This window comes from Miniopterus natalensis, chromosome 14 (genome assembly GCF_054644295.1).
Source record: "Miniopterus natalensis isolate mMinNat1 chromosome 14, mMinNat1.hap1, whole genome shotgun sequence".
Taxonomy (NCBI): domain Eukaryota; kingdom Metazoa; phylum Chordata; class Mammalia; order Chiroptera; family Miniopteridae; genus Miniopterus; species Miniopterus natalensis.
Genome location: NC_142094.1, coordinates 23,203,573 through 23,215,319, shown reverse-complemented (window position 1 = coordinate 23,215,319; position 11,747 = coordinate 23,203,573). Strand labels below are relative to the sequence as shown.

The 11,747-nt window shown below is 43.0% G+C and overlaps 1 protein-coding gene across 2 annotated transcripts in view; it reads left to right on the top strand.

Moving 5' to 3' along the window:
- The first annotated feature begins 10,107 nt into the window (after positions 1 to 10,107).
- The window catches only part of VPS26A (VPS26 retromer complex component A), a 28,494-nt gene continuing 26,854 nt past the window's right edge, over positions 10,108 to 11,747 (top strand). For both annotated transcript variants that reach the window (XM_016198362.2, XM_016198361.2), the window contains exon 1: positions 10,108 to 10,224. In XM_016198362.2, coding sequence (XP_016053848.1) covers positions 10,123 to 10,224 — 102 coding nt within the window. In that variant the 5' untranslated portion in view covers positions 10,108 to 10,122. The remainder of the gene's footprint in view (positions 10,225 to 11,747) is intronic.

Below are 11,747 nucleotides of genomic sequence, written 5' to 3'. Positions count from 1 at the left end.
TAAATCACCTGCTGCCTGACTGACAGTGAGGACTCCACTCTGGCCATAGTTGCAGCACAGGCACAAAATAGCATTGCAGTTGTTAAAACTTTCACTGATGGTAGACTGGGATGGTGTACCAGTGGAAGGAAGTGCACCAGAGCGTGAAGTGTTAGAGAAATATGGGGAAGTAGGAATTATAAAGACAGTGGTATCGGATGGCTATTGCTGGAAGCAATTAATGCTTTTAAAAAGAGATAACGAAAGGCCAAGGATGATTAGTTAAAGGCTAAATGGAAAAACCAGTGGGCCTCCTTGGCAGCATATTAGGAAACTCTTCTGCACTGGAAAGGCAGAAAAAGCTGAGGCTCAGGCCCACGATGTAATCATAAGAATATCAAATTCAAGAATGTTTGTCAACCTAGTCAAATCTATTAGGCAAAGTCAGGGTTGGAAAAAAATGGGACCCCGAGAGATGAGAACATCCGGGTTTATACATTTAGATCTTGACTCCCCAGATTTCCTCAAGCCCTCTGAATCTAGAGAAGAGAACCACTCTAAGAACTAAGGATTTCCTCTGGCTTGAAGGTGATTAAGAGACTTCTGCCCTTCAGGACCACATGCACACTCCCTCAAAGTCTGTCCCAACCTTCCCTCCTAGTCACTAGATCATTAACTAAAGTTACAATATAAACCAACAGGCAAGTGTAGGGGGAAAGGTGATATTCTCTGAAGGTTTTATAGAACCTTACTGTCACAAACCTCGGAAGCAGAGTGTGCAACTCAATCCTAAGAGTGCTAGATCAAGGAATGAAGATAAAACATAAAGTTGGATAAGGGAGTATCTACCAGTGTTACTGGACTAAAGGTGTTTGTTTGCCTGCCTGCATCAAAGCCCAATAAGACACGAGCCGGAGCTTGCAGCAAAGCAGGTTAAGGGTTTATTAGTGGAGGAAGTGGCCCACATCTGGAATCACAAGTGAGCTAATGTTCAAAGACCTGGCTTCCCAGTGGCTTCTAGGGGATAGGTTAGATAGGGGAAAAGTCATCAATCATGGTAACTAAGGGAGAGAGGGTTGTGATCAGGGTTGTGGTCTCTGCTGATTGGTCAGCACTAGGGTAGGAGGTAGTTGATCATTGCATCTGGTCCTGATGTCAGCCCTGGCATCCCTTTATTTGCTTTCACTGCTTTTGGGGTTTGGAGCTGAAACACAACTGAGACCTAGATGTTGCCTTTAGTTTGATTGAAACTCTGTCTCTGTGGTCAATAGACCTGGGCTTTGTTCCTAAGATTATTTGATACCAACCAGGGCCTTGTTGTCTGAGGGGCTTAATGATTAAGGGAGTGGACATGCAAGGGAGAAAAGGACACAGGTGAATCGGGGTGTTGAATGAGGCCAGTCTGAATCAAAAGGAAAGAAAGGAGAAAAGGTCATATTAAAGAAGTAAAGTTTCTACATGGGTACACCAATATGGAAGTAGTCTTTGGGGATACAGGTTTTAACACCCAGGAGAAGGTGTTGACATGCTGCCACACTGGCTCTTGGAAGTTTGGAGAGAGTAACAGCCCCTCTTAAATAAAGTAGAAATTCTAGAACTGGCAGGCAGTGGAAGAAGGGGTGAAAGGTTTAAGGAAGTGAGTATGCTAGAATGAACAGACTGTGTAAGCCTTGAAAACCCACCAGATAACTTCATTCTGCAGGAAGGCCAAAGCAATGAAGAATATGCTGGTGAGAGATATAGCATAGCCTCTCTGAGCTATCAGTGGTAGCTCTCCTCTGAAGGGCAGGATTGATGGTAGAGATGTTACAGAACTGGATTCTCTAATAGCAATGGGAATGATACGGTCCCAGAATAGTAGAGGCCAGGTGGTAATCCTCAAATATCAGAAGCCAGGTGGTGCAATTATAATAATGAGCAGCAAGGTTAGAATGAAATCTGGGAGAGCCTGATGGGCAAAGAGTTATGGAGATGGCATCTCTAGAGGTAAGATAGTAAGAGTTCTGCATAAAATTCCAATGTGTGTTGGGGAGGGTGGGGGATTCCCCACACCAACCAGCAAGTCTCCAACACCAACTGGGTGTCTTACAACTTAATTCTGAATCATCTACCTAGAGATAGCATCAGATTCCACAGGTTAAGAGCTCAGTTCCACAAGGCTGCTCTCCACTTCAGATGCCAATCACAAAGGTCGTTTTTCCAGTCCCCACATTATAATTAGGGTGGACATATCTGGTAGTTAGCACAACTTCCACATGGCTTTCTTGACCTGTGTGATAGGAGCTATTGCAATGAGGAAGACCAAGTGAACATTTCTCAAGCTACTCCCTCCCCCAACACATCCACCAATAAATAAAAAACCATTTCATCCCCGGGGGGCAGGGGGAATGTCAGAGATTAGTAGTACCTTTAAAAACCTAAAGAATGCAGGGGTCCTGGTCCCCAATGTATCTTCATTTAATTCACTACTCCAGGTCTTGCAAAAGCCAGGTGAATCCTGGAGGATGAGAGTGAACAACCACAAATTTAACCAAGCAGTAGGTCTAACTGCAGCAGCTATGCCAGATGTAGTACTTTTGCTAGAGCAGAGTTACACAGCTTCAGGTAGGTGGCAGGAAAGCACTGAGCTGGCAAATGCTTTCTTTTCCATCCCTGTCAAATGGAGGATTGGAAACAGTTTATGTTCTCTTGGACTGGACAACAGTATATGTTTACAGTCTAGTCCCAGTGCTAGGTTAACTCTTCTACTCCTTGTCATAATATAATACAAAGAGACCTGGACTTCTCACAGAACATCACATGGGTCCACCGTATCTATGGCTCATGAGCGTGTAACCAGACCTCTCACGTCATGTACCCCTGACGCCCTGACTTCTCTCCCTCAGTTTTCACTTATGGACTTATGGTAGAGGCATGTGTGTATTCCTTATGGCCAAATGACAGAATAGGAATAAGATCAAGCTTGGTTCACAGATGGATTCGCCTGGTATATGCATGCAAGTCAAAACTGCATGGCCATGCCAATCAGCGGTGACCTTGAAAATAGCTATGAGAGGAAATCCTCCCAGTGGGCAGAGCTTCAGGAGGTGTACCTGGGCGTTTACTCTGTGTGGAAAGAGAAGTAGCCCAAGGTTAGAGTACATAGTTTAAATAATAGTGGTAAATGTTTTGGTCAGTTGGTCAGCGTTCTAAAATAGAAAGATTGGATTGGGGACTACAAAAACTTGGGTAAAGGCATGTGAATGGACCAAAGAGAGAAGATACAAACTGTGAAAATCTTTATCAAATGATAATACCCATCAAAAGCATCCATCACTCAAGAGGCACTAAATGACCAGATAGACAAAATAACTTGGGCAGATGTCAGTCAGCCTTTGTCATGGGCCACCCTCATGCTAGTCCAATGAACTCATGGAGGAGTAGCCATAATTGCAGGAAGGAGGCTGTGCATAGGCTCCCACTAACCAAGGCTGATCTAGCTACTGATGTTGCCAAATGCCTCAAATGTTAGCAACAAAGTTCATTGCTGAACCACTGATGTGGCATCATCCTTCAAGAAGACCTTGGTGGCAAGTTGCCCATTAGGCTTCTTACACCCTGGAGAGGCCAGACATTTGTTCTAATAGGAACAGACATGTATTATAGGTATGGATTTGCCTTTCCTACCCATGGGGCCTTCAGCAGCATCAATATCTAAGGGCTTACAGAATGTTTGATCTACCAATAGAGTTTCATATATAACATAGCATCAGACCAAAGAACCCTCTTCTTTACAGCAAGGAGATTCAGCAGTGGCATATGACCATGGGATCCACTGGTTGTATCACACATCATACTATAGATGCCACCAGCATGATAGAATGATGGAAGGGCCTGCTGAAGCCACAGCTGAGACACCAGCTTGGATATGATACACTGAGATTGGGATTCCAACTTCCAGGATGCAGTATCTTGCTAAATCAATAACCTTTATATGGTGCTGTGTCTTTAATAGGTAAAATACATGATTCCAGGAACCAAGGATAGAACACATTTAACATTGAAATTACTTGGAGAATTTGTTTCCTATCCATGTAACCCCATGTTTTGCAGATTTAGCTGCCATGGTTCCCCAGGGAAACATTTCCACCAGAGGACACAGTAAGAATCCTATTGAAATGTAAGCTATGGCTGTCATCATTCAGGCATGTTAAGCCATTTGTGCCAAAGAGTGGTCAAGAAGAAATCACCATCTAGGTGAAGCTAATGGACCTGATCATTAGGAGGCTAGAGGGCTACTGCTACACAGTGGGGACTGGGAGGACTGTCTTTGATACCCAAGTGATCTACTGAGGATTCTCTTAGGACTTCCTGACCCAGTTTAAAAAAAAAAAGTTTTCATTGATTTCAGAAAGAGGAAGGGAGAGGGAGAGAGAGAGACAGAAACATCAATGATGAGAGAGTCATTGATTGGCTGCCTCTTGCATGCCTCCTACTGGGGATCGAGCCAGCAACCTGGGCATGTGCCCCGACGGGGAATCGAACCATTATCTCCTGGATCCTAGGTCGGTGCTCAACCGCTGAGCCATGCTGGCGGAGCTTCCTTACCCAGTTTTGATGGTAAATAAATTTAGCAGCCAGGCCTGAGAAAGGCATGGTAACCAGGGGCTCAGATCCTCAAGGTTGAAGGTCTGGGTCAATCCTCCAACTAAACTATTGAGACCAGTAGCAATGTCAGTCAAGGACGATAGAACTAAATTGCTGACAAAGGAATTGATGAGTATCAATTGTAGTCTTGATATCAGCTGCAGCAGAAGCAACTGCAGTTCATTCTGCTGATCCTCCCTTTGTAAGTTTTCCCCGGGAAAAGAGGCCTCCAGTGTCCTGAAGGAGCTGCTCCCATAATTTATATGAAGCAAATGGATCTGAGAGGCACAGAGGTGGACTGTTATGGATGCTGTGCTGCCCAGATTTCCCCTTCAGAACTGAAAGGCCTATTCCCTTAGCTAGTGGGATGATTGGCTAATAACTGCAAGTTCTTAGATGGAAAGCCACATCATCCAAGGTCATACTCCCCTAAAGAGCTCACAGCCAAAGATTCACCTATGTGGTGGTATAAAAGGCTCATGCTCCAGTTGGGACAACTGTGAAGGGACATTCCAGCTTCAGAACTCTTGAGAGGGTCAGGCAAAGCTTTGCTGTGACTCCATTGCAGCTCAATTTATTCCTGTCTAATCCTGCTTCCCTTTGATTCTACACAGGTGTTAATCCTAAGAACACTTGCAGATAAACTCCTCTATGAATCTGCTTCTCATAGAACCCAACTCATAGGAATTTTCTTTGTAGCATTTTACTTTTGGTGTAAGTTGTTAAGTTATACCCTGATCTTTCCATTAATAAATCTGGTTATTTAATAGAAACTTTGTGAGTTTTTATACCCAGTAGGGCATTACTGTCATGAGACCTATTTTTTTGGCTCCCATACTATTATAATATAGCAGAGAGGATAAGTATTGTTTTAGAAAATATATATATTGCTTTGTGTTTTCTGGTTAAGTGTTAGGTTTTACACATTAGAAGAAGGGATAGGTAGTCTAGGTTGATGTTTATAAAAAAAATGACACTTTTATTAAGAAAGATCTTAAACTTGCATGAAGTAAATATAGAATACATTTCTACATTAGGAGAGGTAATTAGACTGATAGAAGTGTAAGCCTTAGGGTTGCAAAGTCCTAGCTTAAATACCAATTTCACTCTTCATTTGCTTTGCAATTTAAGGCAAGTTACTAATTTTGCTAAGCTTGTCTAGGGAGGGCAATGTAGTGAAGGGGTTAATTGTGTGGACTCTGGAGCCAGATTATGTGGGTTTAAAGCTCTGTCACTTACCAACTAGGTAACCTTAGATGAGTTACTTAACATCTCTGTGCCTCAGTTTCCTCCTCTTTAAAATGAAGCTAATGACAGTGCCTACCTTATAGGTTTGTTGAGAAGATTGAATAAATTAATGTATGTAAAGTGCTCGGAATAATGTTAATAAACACAGGCTATTATCATTATCTGTACTATAGTTTAACAATATTTGCCCATAGGGTTGTGGTGAAGATTAAGTAAAGCAATGTAAGAGATATGATTAGCTCAGTACCTGGTACGTAGTAAGCCTCTAAAAAATTATAATCATGAAAATGTGTGTCATAAGATTATTTTAAAGCGTCCGTCTATGTGCCAGGTACTGTGCTAGGTGTGTAGGATACAGAGGGAAACAAAGACACACCAGATAGCCTTTGTCCTTGAGCTTAGCATCTAACAGGGATTGAATGAGAGTGAATGTAATATGTTAGTTTTGCTTGGTGGAAAGGAAGGCAGGTAGATGAAAGTAAATATTTTTAGGCACATAGGGAAATAATCTATGCAGGTAGGTTCTTTCTAATTCTCACTCTTCTATCTCTTGGGTTCTATTTGTCAATCATTTACCATAATTATAGAGATTAAACTTTTTTGTTTCAGCCCCAATTGGCTGAAACAAAAAGTTAAATTTTAGATATTAAACTGTTTGTTTTAAAAGCTTAATATATGGAATTTTCAGAACTGAATAGGTTCGAGAGAAATGAACTTTCAGGTGATGTTTTATGGGTCTGTAGCATTTATACTTCTACAAGTGCCAAAGCTTAAAATTGCACTAAGACTTTAGGAGGCTATCTTGTATATTCATAGAAATGCCCTCCTCTTTTAAAAATAGTTCTTTGCATGGCTGTGCTGTATATCTGCTTTGATCACCTACTTTTTTTCTTCTTCTAGATTTGGTAAAGAAAAATTATGAGGAGCAGTGTTAATACACATGTAATAAATGGAAAGGAATTGGACCCCAATAGCAGTGATATGAAAGTAGGTGATATGAAACAGTTTTTCTATCCCACATATTAACTTTACTGTATGTAGTCTTGTTAATTTAAGAGAAAGCATACAAACCTTAGAAACCCTTAGCTCAGGCTTTAAAGGGCAAGGAGTTAAGTAATCAATCTTTTAGATTGGTAAAATGTTACCTATACTTGAAATATTAAACAAAATTAATGTTCTCAACTATGTGAAATCTCCTAACTTCTTAAATGTATTCCTAGAAATTTTGCCTATAAAACAAAGCATTTCTGGGCCAAGGAATACTTTCAATATAGCAAGGCTTTACATTATATTGAGTGCTGCAGGTTTCATCATTTTTAAAAAATAGAGATATAATAAATGGTATATAAAATATTACAATCTACCTCCTTAAAAAATAAAATATTTATGGAGTTTGGAGCTTTGAAATTCAAGTATTGATTGCACTTTTATTTTGAAAAGAATGCTAAAATTTAGTTTTTAATCTTCACCGGAGGATATTTTTCCATTGCTTTTCAGAGAGAGTGGAAGGGAGAGAAACAGAGAGACATCGATGTGAGAGACACACATCAATTGTTTGCCTCCTGCACGTGCCCCGGCCTAGGCCAGGGACGGAAACTGCAACCCAGGTATGTGCCCTTGACTGGGCATTGAACCCGAGACCCTTCAGTGCTTGGGCCGCTGCACAGGCCAGGGCTATTTCTTTGTGTGTTTTTTTTTTTTTTTATAATAACCATTCTAATAGATGTGAGGTGACATCTTGTGGTTTTCATTTGCATTTCTCTGATGTTTAGTGATGTTGAGAATCTTTTCAGATGTTTGTTGGTTATTTGTATGTCATCTTTGAAGAAATGTCTATTCAGGTCCTTTGTTTCACCAGGTTGATTTTTGTCATTGAATTGTAAGAGTTCTTTATATATTCTGGATACCTTATCAGATATATGATTTACAAATGTTTTTTCCAATCCATAGGTTACCTTTTCACTGTTTATCCTTCAATGCACAAAAGTTTTATGTAGTTCCACAAACTGGGACTATTTTGTCTATCTTTTCTGGTGTTTCGGTCTCATATTCAAGAAATCATTGCCAAGTCTAATGTTGTGAAGATTTTCCCGGTTTTCTTCTAGGTGGTTTATAGTTTTAGGTCTTATGTCCAGGTCTTTATTTTGAGTTACTTTTGTATATGGTGTAAAAGAAGGGTCCAAATTCATTCTTTTGCATGTGGCTATCCAGTTTTCCCAACACTATTTGTTGAAGAGACTATTGAGTCACCATGGCACCTTTATCAGAGATAGTTTGATTATACTTGTGAGGGCTTTTAATTTTTTAATAGACTTTTTTAGAGCAGTTTTAAATTCTCAGCAAAATTGAGCAGAAAGTACAGAGTTCCCATGTGCCCCATGCTCCTTATAGCATAGATGCTAATATGATTTTTAAAAACTTCCTCATGTGAACTTAGATTGCTGATTTTAAATCTTTCTTCTTTACAAATATGCTAATTTAAAGTTATAGATCTCCTTCTAACACTACCGCAGCTGCATCCCATAAACTGTTATGCTGTATTTTCATTATCTTTTAGTTGAAACTATTTTTAAAGTTCCCCTGATGTCTTCTCAGAGACCTAAAGTAACCACAAAGGATGGTCTGAAATTAAAACTTTTAAAACTAAGTTTATGGTGGGTAGTCACGTCCTAGGCGGATATCCTCCCTGACCAAGGCCAATCTTTACCTTAACTGAGCCTATTGTCTTTTTGCATCTATGATAGTATCTTAGGAACACCGAATTTTCCTTTCCCCAGTCCCCTCAAAGCACAGGCACCCCAATACAGACCACAAATGCCCTCATTGTTATTGGTTAACTCTCCTGCCCCCACCTAAGAAGTGTGTGTCCATCAATTTATTTTTTATCCAATCCCAGAGGGCCCCCCCCTTCCTCCCGCCTCCCTAATCTATCACCAGCGGACTTCATGTAACCCACTTGTCTGTTTTGATTATAACGTATAAAATAAGAACTGCCATTCTCTGGAGCATCTCAACCTGTTGAGATTTTGCTTCCTCGCAATTGTCAACAGTTTTGCCTCAAAATCACAAAAATTCCTCAGGCTTGAATGTTTCTTATGTTGACAGGCGTAGGCTGAATTTTTTTCCTGCTTTGGTTATTATGGAGAGCACTGTGGTGATTAATCACTAAGTTTTGAAATCCTAAGACAGTATTCCACCAACTGGAGGCCCCCCCGGCTTACACTGCAGTTATCAGCAGGAGGTGAAGGCCAGGGGGCTCTTCAGCAGCAGCAGCCGACCTTTTAGGAAGACTTTCCCCTCACTGCAGGGCGGGGCGGTACAACCGACGGGAGCGCCCTCTGCAGGTCGGGCGGATCGCTCACGGCCCGCGTGCTTTAGGAAGTAGGGGTACCCTAACACTTTTCAATTGGTCGTCTCTTCCGACGCAACAAAATTAACAAGTTCTCAAAACCCAGAAGTTCTCAGAGGAAGAGAGAGCTGGGCAGAGTCCGAGAAAGATGGAAAAATGCCTCATCTCTGGATTAAAGAGAGCAGGTCTCTCGCGAGGCCTAAGGACGCAGGGCCTGGAGTAACAGCTCCCCTTCCCCTCGGGGCCCAAACCACCAGCGGACAGCGGCTCGCGCACAGGCGCTGCCCACCTCCCTCCTTTCCCAGCGGCTCAGACTTAAAGAGGAACCGGTCGGGGTACCGGAGCCGCTCAGCAACCGTCAGTCACGTGGCGGAAAGGAGCGCAAGGAGGACGCAGGGAGCCCAAGACCGCCCAGGCCCCTCCCACTTTACGACATATCAGGCCCCGCCTCCTCCGCCGTAGGGTGGAGCACGAAGCCCCGCCTCCAAGCGGCCTTTCTCGCACCGCCCGGCGGCCAGTAGGGCCGGGGACAGACCTGGAGGAGGCGGGTGCGGGGGGGAGCGTAGGAAAGGAAGGAAGGGGTCACGTGCGGCCCGCCGCTGAGGTCACGTGACTGGGCGCGGGGGCTGGGAGTTCTCCAAAGAAAAGGGGAGTGAAGCGGGGGCTACGCGGCGGCGCGGCGCTGACAATGGTAAGTGCGCGGCGTCCCGCGCGCTTGCCTCCTGCCCTAGCTCCGTCGTGCGCGGTGGGACGGCCAACCGCGGGCCGCGGGGAGCTGCAGGAGGGGCCCGGCTAGTGGGGCGGGGAGCCGCGTTAGGCCGGTCGGGCCATCGCGGGGTCTGGGAAGCGCGGGCGGCGCCGTCTCCTCAAGGTCTTGGCGAGGCCCTAGCCCTTGCGGGCGGCGGCGCGCTCTCCCGGCCATGTCGGAGCCTCTGCCCTTTTTCCGCGATCAGCTGTGGGGCCCCTCGCTGGGTGCTCGGACCCCGCCTCTGCGGGGTCTCGCCGCCGCCTCCCCTTTCAAGGTAGCCCGTCCGCTCTTCCCAGGCAGCTTCAGTTTCTTTCACGTGGGGTGACGCTCGAGTCCCCCAGTTCCGGACTTGGGGGAAGAAGACGTGGTCAATCTCTTCCAGAGTGTCACTAGCTTGATAACTCTGTGATTTTTAAAAAAACCTGGATATGATGGCATTCTGAGATTTCTTGAACCCAGCTCCGCCCGATGTTGACACTTGTAGAATGAGAAAAAGAAAAGGACGTTGGAATGGGGGACGCTTTTAACTCAAAGGACCAAGTTTCGTGCCCGCTGCTTTAAGCGCTGGCTTTCGTTTCCTTCCCCAAGCCATTTCTAGAAACTTAACGCCTCGGTATGTTGAAGTGGCCTTGGGAGTAGAGGGAGGAAAATCCGAGTACTCTAAACACAGTGGGAAGCACAAGCGTGGGCACGATGGCGTTTAACTGTGTGTGTGTTGGCAGTCTCCGGATTTGCTGTCATTTGGCTCGTTTTATGGTAGTGTTCGTTTCCTTTAGCAAGCATATGTTGAGCGCTTACTGTGTGCTCTCCTTACACTACCTGCTTTTCCACACCTCAGAGGCTCAGTAAACTGCGTGACACTCTGGGCTTAAAGACCAAGCTAGGTTTATTTTTAAAAGTTACTTCGAATAAATGCAAGTAAAGACAGACATGTCCATTCTTTAATTTGGAACCTTTTTTCCTTTCACTCAACAAATAGTTACTTGGGTGTTCCCATGGGCCTGAGCAAGACTGAAACAGCCCTTGCTCTCTTGTAGTGTTACAATAGAGGGAGATACACATTTGTGTAATTTGTTTAACATGGGAATTACAGTTGTGATAAATACTAAGAAGGAAGTGGTGGGGGACCTTGCCTAGTCAGGAATTAGGGAAGTCGTCTTTAATTGAGTAGAATTTGCAAGGAAAACTATTTTTTTGCTTACATTTAAAATAGTTACTTTTAATAAGCTTTTGAGGTTATGTTCATGAGTGGTTTATTTTTACTTTCAAGTTAGTCAAAGTAAATTCTAAGGCTTTATAATCTTGAAATGGGCACACATGTAATATATGTGTGAAAATTTGCTGTTTCATTGCTGTGTATGGGCTAAGTGAATAAATTTTAGAGCCTTCCTTCCACTCACCTTGAGTTGCATTTTTTTACGTCTACTGGACCTAGTGAAGCCTCTTCAGTGAGAGCTAAAAAGTTTGTCTTTTAATGTAGCTACATGTAATTTTGCTGGATAGTAATACTCAATATTGGGTTTACAAATTATATGAACAATATTAAGTTAACCTAAAGTCAGTGATACGAGGTTTCGGTCACAATTAGAAAACTGTAAAAACAATTGCTATAATGTTTTAATAGTCATATATTACAGTCTAGTTGTTTAAGGGCTGCCAAAGAGTTTTCACTTGTATATTAATTGCCTAGTATTGCTCCTGAAAATATCATATTCTAAATGCTTACTTGAAGATATCTTTTCCAGAAGAACTGAGTATTCTTTCACTTTAAAGATTTCGAAACTGCTTTCTGTAATT